This window comes from Littorina saxatilis, linkage group LG5 (genome assembly GCF_037325665.1).
Source record: "Littorina saxatilis isolate snail1 linkage group LG5, US_GU_Lsax_2.0, whole genome shotgun sequence".
Lineage (NCBI taxonomy): Eukaryota > Metazoa > Mollusca > Gastropoda > Littorinimorpha > Littorinidae > Littorina > Littorina saxatilis.
Window position 1 is genome coordinate 55,770,893 of NC_090249.1, and position 22,029 is coordinate 55,792,921.

General features: G+C 42.0%; 1 protein-coding gene across 1 annotated transcript; it reads right to left on the reverse strand.

The window, feature by feature from the left end:
* Positions 1–3,998: 3,998 nt before the first annotated feature.
* On the reverse strand, positions 3,999–22,024 carry LOC138967473 (solute carrier family 35 member E1 homolog). Its single transcript, XM_070340025.1, has 6 exons — positions 21,538–22,024; positions 11,644–11,714; positions 11,090–11,227; positions 9,595–9,720; positions 6,823–7,068; positions 3,999–5,622 (listed from the first exon to the last, which is right to left on the reverse strand). The coding sequence occupies exons 1-6, from the start codon at positions 21,857–21,859 to the stop codon at positions 5,263–5,265; spliced, it is 1,263 nt and encodes a 420-aa protein (XP_070196126.1). The 5' UTR covers positions 21,860–22,024; the 3' UTR covers positions 3,999–5,262.
* Between the last annotated feature and the right edge of the window lie 5 nt (positions 22,025–22,029).

The window sequence follows — 22,029 nt, forward strand, 5'->3', positions numbered from 1 at the left end:
AACATCATTTTTGGATCGATTTCTTAAATTTTAATTGTAAGACTGATTAATCTATTTTCGTTAATTGTGATCACATTTTAAGAGTAAACATGACATATGTTTAGATTCAGAATGTGATGAAGAATACGATGCAATCAATTCTAAATCTGTTTGCAAAAAATCGATTTTAATGACATCTTTAATGAGCAAACTCATTAATAAATTTTTAAGCCTCCAAGCTGAAATGCAATACCAAAGTCCGGGCTTCGCCGAAGATTACTTGACCAAAATTTCAACCAATTTGGTTGAAAAATGAGAGAGTGACAGTGCCGCCTCAACTTTCAGGAAAAGCCGGATATGACGTTATCAAAGACATTTATAACAAAAATGAAAAAAATGTCTGGGGATATCATACCCAGGAACTCTCATGTAAAATTTCATAAAGATCGGTCCAGTAGTTTACTCTGAATCGCTCTACACACACACACACACACACACACACACAGAGACACACACACACACACACACACACACACATACACCACGACCCTCGTCTCGATTCCCCCTCTACGTTAAAACATTTAGTCAAAACTTGCCTAAATGTAAAAAGGAGGAAGTCTTAAATCGGGGTTTGCCTTAAAAGGGGGTTTCACTTTCAAAGCTTTATAAACAGATTTGATTGTTATTCAAATTTACATCAGCTCATTCCACAAACTGTTTTGTAATGGATGACTATGTAAAGATCAGACCCCAACACCAGCTTTTACACAATCACAGAGCCAAGTTTATGTGTTCCTGCAACAAATGTAATCAAGAACCAAATCATGCCAATATCAACATATCAACACAGAAAGGAAACGCATAAACATAGGTGCATCAACTCTCGCCGAGTAGCAATTCAAACACCCTGTATCTTGGAAGTCGAACAGAAAATCACCACACCTGTACAAAAATCTCAGACATATGTTTGTTAATTACACCTTTACAAAGTTTGGTAACCCCATTTGTACAATCAGCTTCATTAATCATCAGTGTACACCAGTGGACAGTCATGGTTACAATAATTCATAAAAATACTTCATTACATCAATAAGATTGAATTCTTTCTTCTTCTTGTCGTTCGCTATAAGATTGAATTCACGAGGGCTTCATTTCACTCGGACTATTATATACACGTAATTAAAGAGCTGTAAACAAGAGTAAAAATTGCTCAATAAATTACTAAAATGGAGAAAAAAAGAGAAAAAGGCCAAAGTTAAATGTACAAGAAAGCTGTATCCTGAAACTGAAACAATAAAAATTCACACATTTAATGTAATCATAAGAAGAATGTGAAAAAAGTGTGCCAATATATTTGGGATAACAACTCTCCCCCCTCGCCCCAAAAAGCTAAAGCAAACGTTTCAACTAACTAAGGGAAGCAATCAGACAGACGCTCAAAATGGCCATGTCTATACAAATGATTGCTTCTGCTCAGCTTATACGGGGTGTAGCTTTTCATAAGAGGGCGCAAGCCATAGAGAATACACAGAGACCTGCAGTAACAGTAAAGCTAGTTGAGTTTTCTTCTTCTGCGTTCGTGGACTCTTGTGTTTCTTTGCTTGTAGAAAGGTGATGGGGTGGGGATCTCGGATGTAAATTGGACAAAATGATCAACAGAGCAAATACATGCACTGGAGCTTTTCAAACAGGTAGTACATAACAAAATGATCAACAGAGCAAATACATGCACTGGAGCTGTTCAAACAGGTAGTACATGACAAAATGATCAACAGAGCAAATACATGCACTGGAGCTTTTCAAACAGGTAGTACATAACAAAATGATCAACAGAGCAAATACATGCACTGGAGCTTTTCAAACAGGTAGTACATAAAATGAACAGAGCAAATACATGCACTGGAGCTTTTCAAACAGGTAGTACATAACAAAATGATCAACAGAGCAAATACATGCACTGGAGCTGTTCAAACAGGTAGTACATAACAAAATGATCAACAGAGCAAATACATGCACTGGAACTGTTCAAACAGGTAGTACATAACAAAATGATCAACAGAGCAAATACATGCACTGGAGCTTTTCAAACAGGTAGTACATAACAAAATGATCAACAGAGCAAATACATGCACTGGAACTGTTCAAACAGGTAGTACATAACAAAATCAAAACAAACAGTAATATAAGGCAACAGCAAAATGAATTTGAAATCAGATTTGGAAAGTCACAAACTTTTGTTGTTATAATCTATCCCAAGATTTTCTGTAGAAGAAAACAAAAGTTAGGATGGGTTAAATCCATTATTAAACGTGTATTCAAGCAAAAGCTTACATACAAAATCATTTTTCTTGCTCTGAACTGCTGAAAAACTAAATTCATACAATCGGAAGCGGAACAGGCTTTCCCCTGTTATGCGTTGGTAATTCTCTGGATGACTACCATCTTGTCAGCCTTGTAAGATCTCCAGTTTAAAAACCTCCCCCACCCCCTCTTTTTCGCAGCCCCCTTTTTTTTTCGATTCTCTGTTCATAATGATTTGTAAGATTGTTTTGTCTTAAAAGAAGGGAGCCACAGTTTTCCATAACTTTAGAAAAAATACTATGAATGGTCCAACATGCTTCCTTACCCAGCCTAAAAGTAACATCACAATAAAGCATTTCAGTATCAGCACTTCCGTGCCACAGCAGTCTGACTAGCAATGGCAAATATATTATCCTGGTTTAAACTGAAAAATAAGTGAATTCTCTTCTAACTGCTCTGGGGTTCACAGAGAAAATGAAGAACCGCCTGTATCCACCCACTGTCTTGGGTCATTTCCTATCCAGGCTATTCCTATAATTCATCATGTTTTAAAACTTTCTACCCCACCTATGTTGACCAAGTTTTTTTTAGCCGAGACAAGCTGTGCTGCAGCAGGTCACTCAGAATTGTAGTAACTGTGAAGTAACAGTGTATCAACACGCTGGAATACAGGCGTTAGATGGACGTTACAGGAAGCGACTGAAGCTAACAGTCTGAGCGGATATATATCTGTTACAGTAAATTCTCAAAACTAGGAAATTTGCGAAATCCCGGAAAATTTCAGTAAATTTGTGAATTTCCTGTTTCACTCAGGGATTTCACAAATTTCCAAAAAATTCTAGGAAATTTGCAAATTTCCTGAAATGAGCATGCTATTTTTTCACAAATTTACTGAACAGTGAAAACATTTGTAACATTCTTAAAAAAAAGAAGTCCGTTTTCTTTATTTTACATTGATATTTTGATAGATTTACTGTTAGAAGAAAAAAAAAGTTGATTTGAGCATGATTTGAACCGAACATCTTCAATTTTTGGGTTCCACACACTACCAACCCGCCACGCCAGCCACATGAAAGGAAAGTGAGAAAAAAATCATAAGAAGTTTGTGGTGTTGGGATCATGAAAACTCATGTGAAAACAGCTCACACCTGAACTCACCAAGTCTGACAGACCACAAGCCTTTGCAGCTCAGTCCGCATTTGGTTCATTTTGCTGATAGGCAGCCCAACAGGATGGCAGGCAATGCAGATGTTGAACTGAAGTTCACCACAGAACTTTTCAGACAACGTGAGGAAAATAAAACATATTGTTTAATCCCAAAGTCGGAATATAACAAGATTGTGGAAGATGTCAAGACTGCAGCCGTGAACAACGCAACCAAAAATCGACGGGAATATTATAACCTGGCAAAGTGAGTTTATCTTTCTCTTTTCACCTTCCTTTCATGTGGCTGGCATGGCGTGTTGGTAGATGTTCGGTTCATATCATGCTCAAATCAACTTTTTTTCTTTTTCTTTTTCCTCTAACAGTAAATCTATCAAAATCACAATGTAAAATAAAGAAAACAGACTCTTTTTTTAATTTTTTTTTTAAGAATTTTACAAATGTTTTCACTGTTCAGTAAATTTGTGAAAAAAATGGCATGCTCATTTCAGGAAATTCGCAAATTTCCTAGAATTTTTAGGAAATTTGTGAAATCCCTGAGTGAAACAGGAAATTCACAAATTTACTGAAATTTTCCCGGATTTCGCAACTTTCCTAGTTTTGAGAATTTACTGTAACATATCCGTACCTGGTCAGATAGAGCCATATGAGTGGGAGACAATGAGTTAAAGAGATGCAATCCCCATCTTCATTCCAGGTAGCACTTCATCTCCACATTTCCTACACTTCTGAACACCACAAAGTACGAATGTCTTATCAAGCCGTTACAGAACAGCTGCTGCACAAACAGACATTTCACTCTGCACTTCAACTGACAACTTTCTAACATTCCCCCCATCTATTTCACAGAAACAGTCCAACACTCCAACACATTTCCACACATGCTCATCTCCCTAACTCCTTCAGCAAATATTTGTGCCATGTACTTTTCTTATTATGTGTGGAGAAAACTGCAAGAGCAGAGTTGGCTTGTTCTGATCGTTGTACGCAACCACTATGCTAAGGAAGGATGACAAGGCAGTCGCCATACACCGGCTCTTTTGCATAAAAACTCTTGAATGCCATTCACCCATTCAACTTTTTCTTAGATTTGGCCTGCCACCTTTGGTATGCCACAGGCAGCATTTAAATCATGCTCAGATTTGGCTTGCCACCTTTGGTATACCATAGGAAGCATTTAAATCATGCTCAGATTTGGTTAACCACCTTTGGTACACCATAGGCAGCATTTAAATCATGCTCAGATTTGGTTAACCACCTTTGGTACACCATAGGCAGCATTTAAATCATGCTCAGATTTGGTTAACCACCTTTGGTACACCATAGGCAGCATTTAAATCATGCTCAGATTTGGTTAACCACCTTTGGTATACCATAGGCAGCATTTAAATCATGCTCAGATTTGGTTAACCACCTTTGGTACACCATAGGCAGCATTTAAATCATGCTCAGATTTGGTTAACCACCTTTGGTATACCATAGGCAGCATTTAAATCATGCTCAGATTTGGTTAACCACCTTTGGTACACCATAGGCAGCATTTAAATCATGCTCAGATTTGGTTAACCACCTTTGGTATACCATAGGCAGCATTTAAATCATGCTCAGATTTGGTTAACCACCTTTGGTATGCCACAGGCAGCATTTAAATCATGCTCAGATTTGGCTTGCCACCTTTGGTATACCATAGGAAGCATTTTACTCATGCTCCGTTTTGGCTGGTCAATGTGCTACACAAAAAATACCCCTTGCCCCTCCCACCATAAAAACACATTCATCACTCTCATGTCAATCCTCAAATTTTCGCTCAAGGTTTTCCTACACATGATGAATGCTACGGGAATGCAAGCGACTGGTAGGGTTGCCGTATTGAACCTGCTGTGATGAAGACACAGGAGTTAACCCCCTTGCCGTGGGCTCCGTCGGGGTGTGAGAAGCAACAGGTATCAACGTTATTCCTTCGTCACTGCCCTGCCAATCACGCAGCAAGATGTGTCCATTGGCCATGGGGGGCGGTGATGTACCGTTGAGATGTGCGATGCCGCCGTTCTTCAAGAAGTTGGCATCGCTCTTGGAGTGCGGCATGTGGGATATGCCGTGGTGATGAAGTTCGGAGTCACTGTGTACTAGCGGAAGGATCTGCTGTCGTTTCGCTAACTGGTGCTGGTCGTATTTTGCCTGTGAGGGGAGGGAGAGTGATGTGTGAGATCAAAGACCATTCATATTCAAGTCAACTCACAGGATCATTGACAAGGTTCAGCGGAACCCTCCTTCAGAGAATCAGGTCTTAAAAAGGAGGGAGTCTTGCAATGGGGGTTCTTCTTCTTCGTTTATGGGCTGAAACTCCCGTGTTCACTCATGTTTGTTTGTTTTTTTGGTTTTTTTTTTGGGGGGGGGGGGGGGCGGGGATGTAGCTCAGTCAGTAGCGCTGGATTTGTATCCAGTTGGCCGTTGTCAGCGTGAGTTCGTCCCCACGTTCGGCGAGAGATTTATTTCTCGGAGTCAACTTTGTGTGCAGACTCTCCTCGGTGTCCGAACACCCCCGTGTGTACACGCAAGCACAAGACCAAGTGCGCACGAAAAAGATCCTGTAATCCATGTCAGAGTTCGGTGGGTTATAGAAACACGAAAATACCCAGCATGCTTGCTCCGAAAGCGGCGTATGGCTGCCTAAATGGCGGGGTAAAAACGGTCATACACGTAAAAGTCGTGGGAGTTTCAGCCCATGAACAAACAAACAAAACTCATGTTTTTGCACGAGTGGGTTTTTACGTGTACGACTGTTTTTACCCTGCCGTTCAGGCAGCCATAGGCCGCTTTCGGGGGAATAAAAATGGGGGTAAATTTGATAGAGATTATGAACAACAAATCTGGAGAAAAAAACAGGGTGTTCAAAAGGGAGGGAGTCTTAAATCGGGGGTCTAAAAAGGGGGATTCCACTGTATAGGTTCTTCCTGTCCACAGGCGTACATATGTACGTACATGCTGACACACAAAGACACAGCCAGCTAGCCAGCCCGCCAGCCACACACAAAGACACAGCCAGCTAGCCAGCCCGCCAGCCACACACACACACAGATCAGCAAGATCCAACAAACAATAAAAGAGCACTTTCACTAAGCGCCCCAACATCAGTAAATCTTGGTGAGAGAATGCTTCTCCTGTTTAATTCTTCTATCGACTTCTGCTCATTATACCTTAATTTCCAAAATATGTATGTAAACACACAACATTTCACTGCTCTTGACTTATCCTCGTTATCAGTTAATTTCCAAAAAATGTATGTTAACACAGTACAACATTACATTTCTCAAGACTTCACCTCGTTAATCAGTTAATTTTCAAAAATTGTATTTAAACACCCAACACACGACATACCTTGTTGTAACATAGGACGCCAAACACAGCAATCAGCATACCGATTGCATTCATCGGCGTGACAGAATTCTGCAGAATCAGGATGGAACCGCTAATGATGACGATTCGTTTGGTGGCGTTGGCGACAGCATAAGAAAGGGGGGCAACCAGGGCGAGAACCGTGAAGGCGAAGACGTTATGCATCATGTTGAACAGACCATCGCAAAACAGCAGCACCATAGTCTGTATCACTTTGCCGCTATTTAACTGCAATCAGAAAGAGACAGTGTGAAGAAGTCACAGTGAAATGTGATTATGCAAAACACACACACACACATCTCGCACGTGCACATACACACACAGACAATTCAAAACAACAAAACCTCAATCAATGAATAATAAATAAATAAAATAGTGGACATCGTTAAAATTCAAGTCACAACTCACATCAAGATAAAATAATCACAGGAGACTTGTTCAGAACTCTAACTTATACTCTTGTTGAAAATACTGTGGACATCCACACCCCCCCCCCCCTCCCGCCCCCCATTTTAAAAAATCCACCAAAGTAAGACTACCTACTTTTAAAGACCCCGATTTTCTCATATTTCCCACAGTAAATTCACCCCCATTTTAAGACTCCCTCCTTATTAACACCTGATTTTCTCATATTTTCCACAGTAAATTCACCCCCATATTAAGACTCCCTCCTTATTAACACCTGATTTTCTCATATTTTCCACAGTAAATTCACCCCCATTTTAAGACTCCCTCCTTATTAACACCTGATTTTCTCAGTCTGAACTCACAGATTTGACCACATGGACAGGCAGACACGCACACACACACACACACACACACACACACACACACACACACACACACACAGTGACAAACACGCATCCCACCCTATTGAAGACAGTCTATAAACCTAAAACATCTTCTGTTAAGTATACCTGACCCATCACTGACCCAGACACCACTAAACATTTCATCATCTGAATGCATATCCAATTTTATTCACCAAGAAAAGGCCATGAAATTCAATGAGTCAAGGATGCAAGCATTATCAGCGCTCAGTCCTACAGGGCTTCACTTTTCATGTGTCCCATAAAATGGTTTGTGAGCCTCCTGGCTCCCGCTCATGAATATTTACGATGTCTTCCACCCAAAATGTAATGTGCCCAGTTTAGGGGCTGTTATAAGTGCACTCCCTAACATTATGCTCACTGGCCAGGACATGGTGAAAAGAAAATTGTTGGATTCTCTTCAACCTAAACCTCAGGTAACACTAGGCCGGGACTATGAAGAGGAGGGTGAAGGGAAGGGGGAGGAGAGGGGTGGGTGGGTGGGGGGGGAGGCAAACAGACCTGTACAGATGAAGGGAGCACATATATTTATTAAGGAGTGATACAACAGTAAAGAGAGAGAAAGAGAGAGAGGGGGAGTCAGAGAGAAAGAGACAGAGTGAGCCAGAGAAAGAGACAGAGTGAGCCAGAGAAAGAGACAGAGTGAGCCAGAGAAAGAGACAGAGTGAGCCAGAGAAAGAGACAGAGTGAGCCAGAGAAAGAGACAGAGTGAGCCAGAGAAAGAGACAGAGTGAGCCAGAGAAAGAGACAGAGTGAGCCAGAGAAAGAGACAGAGTGAGCCAGAGAAAGAGACAGAGTGAGCCAGAGAAAGAGACAGAGTGAGCCAGAGAAAGAGACAGAGTGAGCCAGAGAAAGAGACAGAGTGAGCCAGAGAAAGAGACAGAGTGAGCCAGAGAAAGAGACAGAGTGAGCCAGAGAAAGAGACAGAGTGAGCCAGAGAAAGAGACAGAGAGGAGACACACAGAGAGAAAGAAGTCAGAAGTCAGAATGTTTTTTCGCGTAAACATAGGGTTCACTGCGAAAGGGTACGTGTGGTTTGGGAAATCAAACGATAGGGGGACCAACAAAACAACAACAAAAGAGAGAGAGAGAGAGAGAGAGAGAGAGAGAGAGAGAGAGAGAGAGAGAGAGAGAGAGAGAGAGAGAGAGAGAGAGAGAGAGAGAGAGAGAGAGAGAGAGAGAGAACGAACGAACGAACGAACGAACCAACTTTATTTTTCGAGGGTAATGGAGTAGATACAGCAAAGATCTTTTTTCATCCAGCCCTCGCCCAAGAGGGAATTAACTAACCAGTGCATAATATTGAAGCAGAAGAAGAAGCAAAGCAAAAACATAAAAACATGGTTATTAAATCAGACAAAGAGGAAAAAAAAAAAAAAAAAAAAAAAAAAAAAGTTAGAGAGAGAGAGAGAGAGAGAGAGAGAGAGAACACGAACAAGAACAAGAACAATTCTTTATTTTACGAGGGTAATAGAGTAAGCAGTGATCTGCTTTTTTACATCTGGCCCTCGCCCAAAAGAGGGACTAGTCTAAAATTGCTAAAGAATAAGCAAGTAAAGAAAACAAACTACTGCTACATGATTATAATAGAAATGAAAGTAAGAACATATCATCAATTTACATACAATACATTGCTTAAATGAAAAATGTAAGTTCATTTGACATGAGTTAAGAATTATAGAGTAGATTGCACTGACGCAACAAAGCTGTGAATGCCATGAGAGAGAGAGAGAGAGAGAGAGAGAGAGAGAGAGAGAGAGAGAGAGAGAGAGAGAGAGAGAGAGAGTGAGAGAGAGAGTGAGGAGAGACAGAGAGAGAGAGACTGACAGAAAAATACACACACACACACACACACAGACAGACAGACACACACTGATCGATGTACTATGCAAAACGACACCCTCCACCGAAAAATGAGACTTACAAATTCTGTGTTGTGTATAATTCTGGGCAAATCTGCCAGGGCCCAGAATGGCAGAAAACAGGCTGTGGCTATTCGACTGATCAAGACCAGCAGTTGAAGGTGATTGTAGCCTGTCTCCTTCAAACACTGAGGAACACATATAATAATTGTAAGTGTACATATAAAAACGTCATCACTTTGCAGATAATGACCACTAGAATTATGATATAAACGTCAACTGGGGGCCCGGTAGCTCAGTTGGTAGTGCACTGGACTTGTGATCGAAAGGTCGCTGGTTCGAATCCGGGCCGGGACGGACACGGGTCAACTTAATGTGCAGACCCAGAGACGGAAGCCATGTCCCACCCCCGTGTCATCACAATGGCACGTAAAAGACCTTGGTCATTCTGCCTTAAGTGCAGGTGGCTGAATACACCTAAACACGCAGACACCTGGGTAGCGCGACTCCGTTGCTGCTAGCTTTCCACTGGGAGGAAGCGACCCGAATTTCGCAGCGATGGGACAATAAAGTAATAAAAATGAAATGAAAATGAAATGAAAACTTAAAGTAAAACGCATCTGAAAACTCCCTGAAGATCTTCATCATAGCTTCTGAGTATTTACATACAAAGATTTTTTGACAAATTAAAAGAAAAAGTCCACACACACAAACACCATTAAGGTGAATCCCCCTCCCCCCCACTCCCTGCCCTGTCCGATACACATGGCTGTATACTCCTTCCACAAGAATTCAAAGGTAGCTCATAAGATCACCATTCGTACATCAGACAGTTATACATTGACATCTACTCAATCATCTCGCCAAGTTTTATATTCATAGTTAATGCCCAAATAAAGATGCAGCTTGTGTCAAAAACATTTTTTTTGTAGCTAGCCTCAGGCCAGAGGTACATGTAGTTGAACCCCCCTTTTAAGACCACTGAATTTAAGACTTCCTCCTTTTTAAGACCCTGTTTTCTCCGACTTTTTGTTCATAACCTCTGTACATTTACCCCCATTTTAAGACTCAGTCCCTCCTTTTTCAGACCAGATTTTCTCCGATTTTTGGAAGTCTTAAAATGGGTGTTCAACTGTACACAATCTTTGCAGATTTGATTACTTTAAAGAATAGTTTCATTAAGAAGAAGCTAATAATATTATGTGACCCTCCACCACGGAATGAGTCGCATGTCACCTTTGCATGATTTTCATATTTTTACATTTTCCTAAAGAGTTTTTTATGCTCTATCCAGTGGTGAAAACCGTTTTAGAAAAGAGCGAACACTGTTTGAGTTATAAGCCTGTGACTAAGGTGACCCTCACGCTGTTACCATACACTCTCCGGACTTATATCGAGCCTAGCGCAGAACCGCGCGAGGTGACATGCGACTCATTTCGTGGTGGAGGGTCACATATTAGAGGAAAAAGGCAATTTAACTTGGAAGGATTTACTATAGCTATCAGCTTACCTTTTTTGTAAATAATAGTCAACGATGTACCATAGCTATTAGCTTACCTTTTTAGTAAAAATAGTCAACAGTGAGAAACATAAGGTGGCTGTCAGGGCGGATGCCAGTCCCACAGAATCGAAGGACGCCTCTGTCATTGTTGCAACACCCACACCTGTGATGATCGGTATCAAGCTAAAATACACCTGCAAGAAAAAGCACATTGTTTGCTAGTGTGCAATATACATTTTCAACATAAATGTAAAGGTGAACTCATTGCTCAATTGTGTATTAAAGCTATCTATAAATGCAATTTGAAATATAAGTGACTGATAAAATGCATACATTTTTCTGATCTGAAAATAGACGAAAACGATGACACAAGACACACACAGCCAACCAATCAAATAATTCCTCAAACCTAACATATCTACACACACACCACCCCCACCACCCCCTTCCACAGTCATACACACTCACACACACCACCACCACCACCCCCTTCCACAGTCATACACACTCACACACACCACCACCACCACCCCCTTCCACAGTCATACACACTCACACACCCCACCACCAACCCCTCCACAATCCTAAGTCTTGTAACTAATGTACTTACTGTTAATATCTGGTTCTCCCCAAGGATCAGTTTTGCAAGTATCACAGTAAATAACGGCAGTGTTGCTTTCACTGAAACAGAAAAATACTGGATGTTCACAAACATTAACAGATTGTTTTGCACAATATCCTGTTTCATGCTGTGTTCTTCTTCTTCTGCGTTCGTGGGCTGAAACTCCCTCGTACACTCGTGTTTTTGCACGAGTGGAATTTTACGTGTATGACCGTTTTTACCCCGCCATTTAGGCAGCCATACGCCGCTTTCGGAGGAAGCATGCTGGGTATTTTCGTGTTTCTATAACCCACCGAACTCTGACATGGATTACAGGATCTTTTTCGTGCGCACTTGGTCTTGTGCTTGCGTGTACACACGAAGGGGGATAAGCCACTAGCAGGTCTGCACATAAGTTGACCTGGGAAATCGGAAAAATCTCAACCCTTAACCCACCAGGCGGCCGCGACCGGGATTCGAACCCTCGACGTTCCGATTAAGAGGCCGACGTCTTACCACCCTGCCATAGCGCCCGTCTATGCTGTGTTCTATCAGTCTCACTATCTGTGAGAGACGGGCGCAGTGGCGTGGTGGTAAGATGTCGGCCTCCTAATCGGGAGGTCGTGAGTTCAAATCCCGGTCGCTGCTGCCTGGTGGGTTAAGAGTGGAGATTTTTCCAATCTCCCAGGTCAACTTATGTGCAGACCTGCTAGTGACTTAACCCCCTTCGTGTGTACACGCAAGCACAAGACCAAGTGCGCACGGAAAAGATCCTGTAATCCATGTCAGAGTTCGGTGGGTTATAGAAACACAAAAATACCCAGCATGCCTCCCCCGAAATCGGCGTATGCTGCCTGAATGGCGGGGTAAAAACGGTCATACACGTAAAAATCCACTCATGCTAAAAATATGAGTGAACGAGGGAGTCTAAGCCCATGAACGAAGAAGAAGAAGACTATCTGTGAGAAGCAGTAGTGTTGCTTCACTGAAACAACATGCACAGATTCTTTCTTTCTTTCTTTCTTGACTTTGGTGTTTAACGTCTTTTTCAACCATTCAAGGTTATATCGCAACGGGCATGCACAGATGGTGTTTTAGGTTTATAATGTATACTATATCAGTGAGCCAATCATTTTTGCTGCAATTTTGCAATGATCCTGTACAACAAAGCACAGAGAGAGAGTGAGTGAGAGGGGGAGGGGAGGTAGACAGAGAGTGAGAAAAGAGAGAGAGAGAGAGAGAGAGAGAGAGAGAGAGAGAGAGAGAGAGAGAGAGGGAGAGAGAGAGAGAGAGAAACACACACACTCTGCATAATCCATTTTAGACAAACACTGTCTGGATAAACATTATATTGCTAAGCAGACTTGTGTGACCAATATAACTAAGACATTTCACAAGAACAAAACGATGCATACAGTTTGTCTACTAATTAACATATATATATAATATATATATATATCTCTATAAAGCTGGTTTCTGTGTGTGTGTGTGTGTGTGTGTGTGTGTGTGTGTGTGTGTGTGTGTGTGTGTGTGTGTGTGTGTCACTGAGTGTGCATATTTTTAGTGTGCTTGCGTGTAATAAAACACATGCTATGAGCGTAATTTTATGATAAAAGAAAGAAATAATCTTCATTAAGGACAGTTCCAGGGAATTACTGGAAAGGTTTTTAAAAACAAACAAACAACAGGTACAGCTAGTATCTTACAAAAAAGTACGCAACAAACAGAAGGGAGGCAATTCTTTCAGACAAGGCTGTGGAAACAAGTCTGAGTAAGCAGATTTAGCCTGTGGCTGTGACAGGTGTGGAACATTTCTCATTGATCCCAGAGGGACAACAAGTTGCAATTTTGACACAGGTGTGACTGGCTTTGTGGGATCGGTAAGGGAAAAAATCACACATTATTGTGCAGAAGAATTAAAGGATACAGCGAAACCTCCCCTTTTAGACCTCCAACAATCTGACAAAATCAGGTCTTAAAAAGGAGGGAATCTTAAAGTGGGGGTAAATTTACGGAGTTTATGAACAGAATTAAGTCTAAGAAAACAGGATCTTAAAATGAAGGAAGTCTTAAAATGGGTGGGGGTGGGGGGTCTTAAAATGGGGGGGGTGGGGGGGTCTTGAAATGGGTGGGGGTGGGGTGTCTTGAAATGGGTGGGGGTGGGGGGGTCTTAAAATGGGTGGGGTGTCTTGAAATGGGTGGGGGTGGGGGGTCTTAAAATGGGTGGGGGTGGGGGGGTCTTGAAATGGGTGGGGGTGGAGGGTCTTAAAATGGGTGGGGGTGGGGGTCTTAAAATGGGTGGGGTGGGGTCTTAAAATGGGTGGGGTGGGGGTCTTAAAATGGGTGGGGGTCTTAAAATGGGTGGGGTGGGGGTCTTAAAATGGGTGGGGGGTCTTAAAATGGGTGGGGGGGTCTTAAAATGGAGGTTCCACGGTACCACTAGCTTAACAACAGATGTTGCACACACCCTTTCCTTTTTGAAAAGCATGGTTATTGGACTTCTGTTAATATTATTGGTTCTGATTATACATACCTAAAATGCAATTCAGTCAGCTTTATTGACTCCAAAAAATGGGCAGCTGTAGAGAATATGTATTCTACTTGTTCTCCCATTTGTTCCTATACATGTACTACTGGTCACGTGATCTTTCTTTTTCAGAAGACATTTTGAATATCAAATGTGTGTAACAATCTTTAATATTCTTGTTTCCACTAATTTTAAATTACTCTGCTAAATGGCTGAGAAAACAATTATTTTTTATATCACTGGGTTCCCTGTACTGGAAATTATCTGCACGCTCCCAGATGTTAAAAATCACCAATTCATAAGTAATTTGTGCAGGAGATTTATCCATCGAAACATAGTTTTTACTTTTCGATAGGTCTCAGTTAAATACTAGCTACGCAAATGACAGTGCTGTTTTAAAACGTTTTTTAGCAGGACCTTGCTGTAGACGTTTGAGGTCAGAAGCAGGGGGCCCTGAAAGCATTCTTTCCAAGTCAGAGCTGTTGTGAAAACATCACCAGCACATACACTCACTGAATAACTATCTTCACGTCCTCCTGTAATATTCTTCTTTACTAAGTAAGTTTGGAACTTGGGCAACTGAGAGTTTTATTAACTGAATCAGTGTAGTTCAACATCAAGGAATATGTTTTGCTTAATATGTAGTGCACATGCTGCTTGTTCTTTCCTGTCTAACTAAGTAAACAAATATTTCTTTGTTTAAAAAAAAGTAAATCTGCATGAAACAAGCAGCAAAGAAAGACTTTCGTTGGAACTCTCAGTAAAATAATTAATTCAAGAGGGGGGGATACTAACATTCGATCAAACAAACTTATATTATGCAGCCTTCCCATTAAGTTGTTAAAATGAGAAGCCCTGTTGGTGATTACTGTATTGTCATTATGATACACTGCCGAACTAAAGTTAAGGGCCGGCCTTTGATTTGCGCAGCTTTCCGTTGTTATTTTTTATGCCAACACTGCATGACGAAAAAATGGCCAACTTGGGTTTTCCAGAAGCCTGTCTCACTGCTGCACGTGCCTGACCTTGTTTTGCACGCATTGCAGTTCAGCAACACCGTTTTTAGGGGCAGTGAAAAGGTTGTCAAAACACGATAATTTCCTATAAAATTTGCTCGACTTTAGCTGAAGAAGCAGTATTGCAGTCGGTGTTTGGCATGGTGCACGAGCAAACCATGGCTATACTGAAAACTCCTCAACGAAAGTTGCACAGGAATGGGTATTTAGGGGCGCGCACCAGAGCTCTGAGTAAGCATGCCTCCAAGAACGAAACTGACAACATTGGATCGAGGACGGGCACTGGGATGGCTGCAGGACGGCGTGTCTGGCAGAGAAGTTTCCAGACGGCTAGGAGTGAGCCACTCTGTTATTCAGCGGCTCCACCAACGCTTCCAGACTACCGGAAGTGCTGTTGAGCGACCTCGGTCTGGGCGCCCAAGATGTACAGATCGAAGAGACGATCGCTACCTCCAGCTCTTGGCTCTACGTAACCGAACCAACACCCGCAGGACGTTGATAGGCAACTTCAGGGCCGCTACCAACGTCACCATCAGTCGCATGACTGTGACCCGTCGTCTGCGTGAGGTGCGCCTGCACTCAAGGAGAACTGTCGTCCGTCCGCCCCTCACACCACGTCATCGCCGGGCCAGAATGGCGTTCTGCCGCAACCATCGGCGTTGGAACAGACAGCAGTGGGGCAGGGTACTCTTTACAGACGAGTCCCGGTTCACTCTCTCTTCCTGTGATGCCCGCATACGCGCTTGGAGACGTCCGGGTGAACGTTTCATCGATGCCTGTGTCCAGGAACATGACAGGTATGGAGGCGGTTCAGTTATGGTGTGGGCTGGCTTCCATCTGCACGAGAGGACCCCCCTGTACCGTATTAGAGGCAATCTTACCGGAATGCGGTACAGGGATGATATCGTGAGGCCTCAAATCATCCCTACACTGCAAGCCATGGGTGCCGGCGCTATGCTCCAAGACGATAACGCGACCCCTCATCGCGCTAGGGTGGTCCAAGATGTTCTGCAGCGTCAGCAGATTGTGAGGATGAACTGGCCAGCCCGATCCCCCGACTTGGCGCCCATAGAACACCTCTGGGACATCATTGGATACCGGGTGAGGGATAATCACCCCCCACCTGCTGATGTGGACCAGCTCTTCCAATTCCTGCAGCAGGAGTGGACGGCAATCCCTCAACAGATGCTCCAGAACCATGTAAACTCAATGCGCTCACGGATCGGTGAATGCCTTGCAGCCCGGGGTGGCCACACCCGTTACTGAACTTGAACAAACTGACAGAACTTTCTTGCCACTTTTCGAAAGGGGGGTGGGGTACTTCCGACGGTTGCTGCGCAAATGAAATTTCTTTGTTGGTGATTTTGTTTACATGACTCGAACGGTTACATGTCGTATTAAAACATTTCAAGGGTTGAAGGTGTTGCTTTGATTTGTTGTGTTATGAGAGATGATTCTTCTTCTGGCCCTTAACTTTAGTTCGGCAGTGTATCAGTTACATACTTGCTTTGGCACATCACATAAAACCTAAACCCATCATCTTTCACTCATGGCCCTTCGTGGTCGGCTGGGCGTTAAGCAAACAAACCAAACAAAAAATCATCTTTCACTTAGTTTTGATGGTATCATACTGATAATCATCACCAGAATAATAACTGGCTTCATGGACCATTAACTTACTCTGCTAAACAGTTCAGGGTCAACAGCAGGGATATGTTACTACAAATGTTTGTGAATCGGACAACTGTCGTAACCTCATTAGCATTAATCCTAGGACATTTGACCGGCTTCATGAATTTGGATAGATCATTTTACGTGACTGACATTGTGGTCACACACATCATCGTCTGCTAGCCACTGTTCTCTCTATGTCTATCAGTTACCGATGCACTAGAACAGTTCTTGTTGCAAATGTGTTGCTGTGTCTGGGGCTGGTTTAGTGTGGTTTACACATTTTTCTGAATGCGAAAAGGGATACCTAGTGTTGTGCTCTTGAGTACATAGCTGCAAGATTCTGGTAAGGCCCAGATCTGTAATCTGAATTAAGTGCAATGTAAACACTGTGACCGATGCAAACAAAATTTAAACAGACTCTCTCCGCTGTCTACGAAGTATGTTAGAACATCTGACCGACACCTGACCATAATGAATCGGACATTGGCGGCAGTTAATCGGACTATGACCGATGTCCGACGCCTAACGACATCCCTGCAACAGCCATGATACATGTCCATCATTATATTCATAGCATGTTTAAAATGCAAGCTGTTAGTCTTTTTTACCAAGGTACCAAGGTACAGTGGAATCCCCTTTTAATATGAAACGGAGTCTTAAATTTGTGGTAAATTTACAGATCTCATGAACAGTGAGTCGGAAAAAGTAGTTTCTTAAAAGGGGGAGGTCGTTCAAATTGTCCAAGTGAAAAAATTCAATGCTTCCGATTCCCGGACCAACCTTAGTTTAGGCCAAAAAGAAAAATATGTCTGTTTTCGGTAACATTGCCGAAAAAAATAGGGTCGGTCGGTCGGTGTTTTTTTTTTATTTAAAAAAAAAAAAAAATTATTAAAAAAAAAACTAAAAAAACTTTTTCTTACGTTTTGTTAACGTCTTTTTACGTGTTTATTAATTTTTTTTTAAACGCTTCCTTAGTTTACTTACATTTACAATTATTTAGCACATGGTTTTGACCTTGATATATTGAAACTAAATAAAGTATACAGTGGAACCCCTCTCTAGCGACCTTGAAAATGTTGACAAAAATCGGTCCTTATGGAGGGGGGTCCTTACAGAGGGAGGGGGTGGGGTCAGGGGGCCACAAAGAAAGTCACCTCAGATTTTCTTAAAAAAAGAAAACGGAGAAGTTTGAGTTGCTGACGACCGTTTCCTCAAGCAAACTGCTTGATTTCATGTTTTGTTTGACATTGTCCTTGGTGTCCACCAGTTCTGGTGCATGTACTACCCTGGCCAAGTTTCCTCTCAAGACATCAAAGAGACCGCCCCATAGGTTAAACTCCCCATAGGTTAAACTCGGTTACTGACCCGGGTGCAGGAAGTGTTTCCTCTCTCAGATATGAAAGGGGAACCACCTCTCATAGCTAAAACTGGGTCAATGACCCCTGGGAAGAAGGTCAGTGTCTATAAACAAGGCCACCCAGCTATGACAATGGACCTGCCTTTGATCTCGCGGCACAGGCAGATGGGAAAATTCTTTTTTTCTGGCAGCCAGGAACCAATCCCAAACCTTTTCATTTACGTCAGAGTATGTTGTCTTCTGCCGCTTTGATCGCATTCGATCGGCATTGTCACCACTTTCCCACCTTTTCAGAATGTTTTCTTTGTCTTGGATAATTCTTTGAATTTGCGATTTTCCAACATCAAGACTTTTTGCAATCGCGATGGCACTTTCTCCCTTTTTGTGTCTGTTCACAACATTCACTCGATTTTCGAGAGTTAAATATTTTATTTTATTTGTAGACGCCATGTCGATCTCCACTGCTCTTCTGTCCAAAGACTGTCTATTCTGACTGAGTTGAACGGTGTATGTTGGTCACGTGAGTTTGTTTTCTCGATGATTGGTTTGTGATGTTTACTCAGCCCACCCAACCATCACACCTCTGCACCTCTGAGTGGTTTAGTGCCTTTGCTTACGCGAGACGGTTATAACTGGTTATAACCGGTTTGTCAGTGATGCGTTAAGCTGACTGAGAGTCTTGGCTTTGTCTGACAAAGTCGTTACACAAGCTGTTATAGGTCGGTCCTTAGACGTTAGAGCGGGGTGGTCGCTACACTGGTGACAACTGTATAAGGAAACATATCGGTTACAAAAAAAAGGGTTGTTGTGGCGGGGTAGTCGTTAGAGAGGGGGGTCCTTGTGAGGGGTTCCACTGTACTTGACTTCATTTAAAAAAAATTTTTTTTACGAAAAGCGAAAAAAACCTTTAGGGTCGGCGCTTAAAAATAGGGTCGGTCGGGTTACCGGAAACAGACATATTTTTTTTTTTGCCTTATCCTCCTGAACATAGAATGTTTTTGTAACCTCCAAAAATCTGAAACAATAGGGTTTTATATAGGAGTGAGTCTGAAAGGGGGTGAGGTCAATCAATCAATCAATCAATGAGGCTTATATCGTGCATATTCCGTGGGTACAGTTCTAGGCGCTCTGCAGTGATGCCGTGTGAGATGAAATTTTATACGGCCAGTAGATTGCTGCCATGTCGGCGCATATTTACCTTTCACGGCCTTATTCCAAGTCACACGGGTATGGTAGACAATTATTAACTGTGCCTAAGCAATTTTGCCAGGAAAGACCCTTTTGTCAATCGTGGGATCTTTAACGTGCACACCCAATGTAGTATACACGGGGGGTGGTTCGGACACTGAAGAGAGTCTGCACACAAAGTTGACTCTGTGAAATAAATTTCCGCCGAACCTGGGATCGAACTCGCGCTGACAGCGGCCAACTGAATACAAATCCAGCGCGCTACCAACTGAGCTATATCCCCGCCCCAAGAGGTGTCTTAGTTAAAAGGGGGGTTCCACTGTAGTGGGTTTCATAATCACACTAAGGCCAAAAAAAAATAATAGGTGTGGTTACGGTAACATAGCCAAAAAAAATAGGGTAGGAAGGTAGGCAATCACTTTTTTTTTTTAACTTTTTTTTCTAATGTGTACAAATTAAACCTACTTGACAGGGAAATAAGTGTGCGACTCGAGCGCTGTCGCTTTCATTGGGTTTTCTGCACTCGTTTTTTTTTTTCTTTTTCTATATTTAGTCAAGTTTTGACTAAATATTTTAACATCGAGGGGGAATCGAAACGAGGGTATGGTGTATGTGTGTGCGTGTGTGTGTGTGTGTGTGTGTGTAGAGCGATTCAGACTAAACTACTGGACCGATCTTTATGAAATTTGACATGAGAGTTCCTGGGTATGAAATCCCCATACGTTTTTTTCATTCTTTTGATAAATGTCTTTGATGACGTCATATCCGGCTTTTCGTGAAAGTTGAGGCGGCACTGTCACGCCCTCATTTTTCAACCAAATTGGTTGAAATTTTGGTCAAGTACTCTTCGACGAAGCCCGGGGTTCGGTATTGCATTTCAGCTTGGTGGCTTAAAAATTAATTAATGACTTTGGTCATTAAAAATCTGAAAATTGTAAAAAAAAATAAAAATTTATAAAACGATTCAAATTTACGTTTATCTTATTCTCCATCATTTGCTGATTCCAAAAACATATAAATATGTTATATTCGGATTAAAAACAAGCTCTGAAAATTAAATATATAAAAATTATTATCAAATTTTTTTTTTCGAAATCAATTTAAAAACACTTTCATCTTATTCCTTGTCGGTTCCTGATTCCAAAAATATATAGATATGATATGTTTGGATTAAAAACACGCTCAGAAAGTTAAAACGAAGAGAGGTACAGAAAAGCGTGCTATCCTTCTCAGCGCAACGAATACCCCGCTCTTCTTGTCAATTCCACGTGCACTGCCTTTGCCACGGGCGGTGGAGTGACGATGCTACGAGTATACGGTCTTGCTGCGTTGCGTTGCGTTCAGTTTCATTCTGTGAGTTCGACAGCTACTTGACTAAATATTGTATTTTCGCCTTACGCGACTTGTTTTCTTTTTTTGACAAATGTAATAAAAAATTATAGGGTCGGCCCCTAAAAATAGGGTAGGTCGGGTTACCGTAACCACACCTATTTTTTTTTTTAGGCCTAATTACTCTTTCAGCAGGGTGGAGGAGGTGAGGTGATGGGGTAGGGGTGGTGTGCTTTGTTAACTTAGTTTAAAGCCTCACTCCGCCTCAAATGAGGTTTACAAAAGGATAGAATCTTTCATGAAATAGGCAATTCTAACCTTATGGAACACACTCGCACCAGCATTTAACATCATTAAATGACACAGTTGGTTCGAATGGCTATTTAGCATGCGTAAACCACACACCAGTTTTTGTGACATTCTTTAGGCCTACTTATTTTTGATACAAGTCCATGTAAGCAAGCCAAAGAACATTTGTCGTGAAATTAATTGACGGATTGAGCTTCAAACTTAAGCATAATTAATTAATTTGGTTGTTCAATCGACGAAAATGCACCGAAAATGACGTACGTTGTCAACCATGGGACATCATTTACACGAAAGAGTTGTCTCCCTTGTTCGCTCGTACGGATCCATCCATGTAAACGAAATGCATTCGTACAGTTCATCAGAGTTCATTCCGTAACTTCAAAAGGATCTAAAATGACTTGTTATGATTACAAGTGCAGGTTCTACAAATTTGGAGACTTAAATGCCTCTGAATTCTGAGCTATGAATTTAACACGCTAAAGTTCAAGATTACCCATTTGTACCTGTATGTGCATAAGAAACGGAGACTCTCCATATACTGATGTATGATGACACGGAAGAGATAAACTTGCCAAAAGCAAGTGGCAAAATCATGACGAAAAAGTAACGCCGGTCATATTGTCCTTTCTTTGTGGCGCCGACACACGGCAAAAACGGTGCCAGGAACACAGAAGTGGTCAGCAGTTGAATCATTGTCATTGTCATTGGGTAGGGAAAGTCGGAAAGCACAACTTTGCCAATGATGTTGTCACTGGCACTACACAGATACCACATCACACAGACAAGGGCGATCTTCATGTACTCCACATACGTCGACCCATCCATTTTGAAGCTCGGATGATCCACGAACAATAAAATGAGTGGGAAATGTTGTTAAATTGTTAAAAACAAGTCGCCCAACCAGTCCGGCATCCCGTGTGTCCGTCTGTGCAGCAGACGATGTTTGCGCTGTTCTCTCAAAACAGATGTTTTTAGTACACGTTGCCCCCTGTGTA

Coding starts and splice junctions, on each gene's coding strand:
- LOC138967473 (XM_070340025.1), bottom strand. CDS start 21,859: ATGGATGGGTCGACGTATGTGGAGTACATGAAGATCGCCCTTGTCTGT. Junction 11,715..21,537: donor CGTTTCTTATGCACATACAG/GTACAAATGGGT, acceptor TTTCTGTTTCAG/TGAAAGCAACACTGCCGTTA. Junction 9,721..11,089: donor TGACTATTTTTACTAAAAAG/GTAAGCTAATAG, acceptor TGTGTTCCTCAG/TGTTTGAAGGAGACAGGCTA.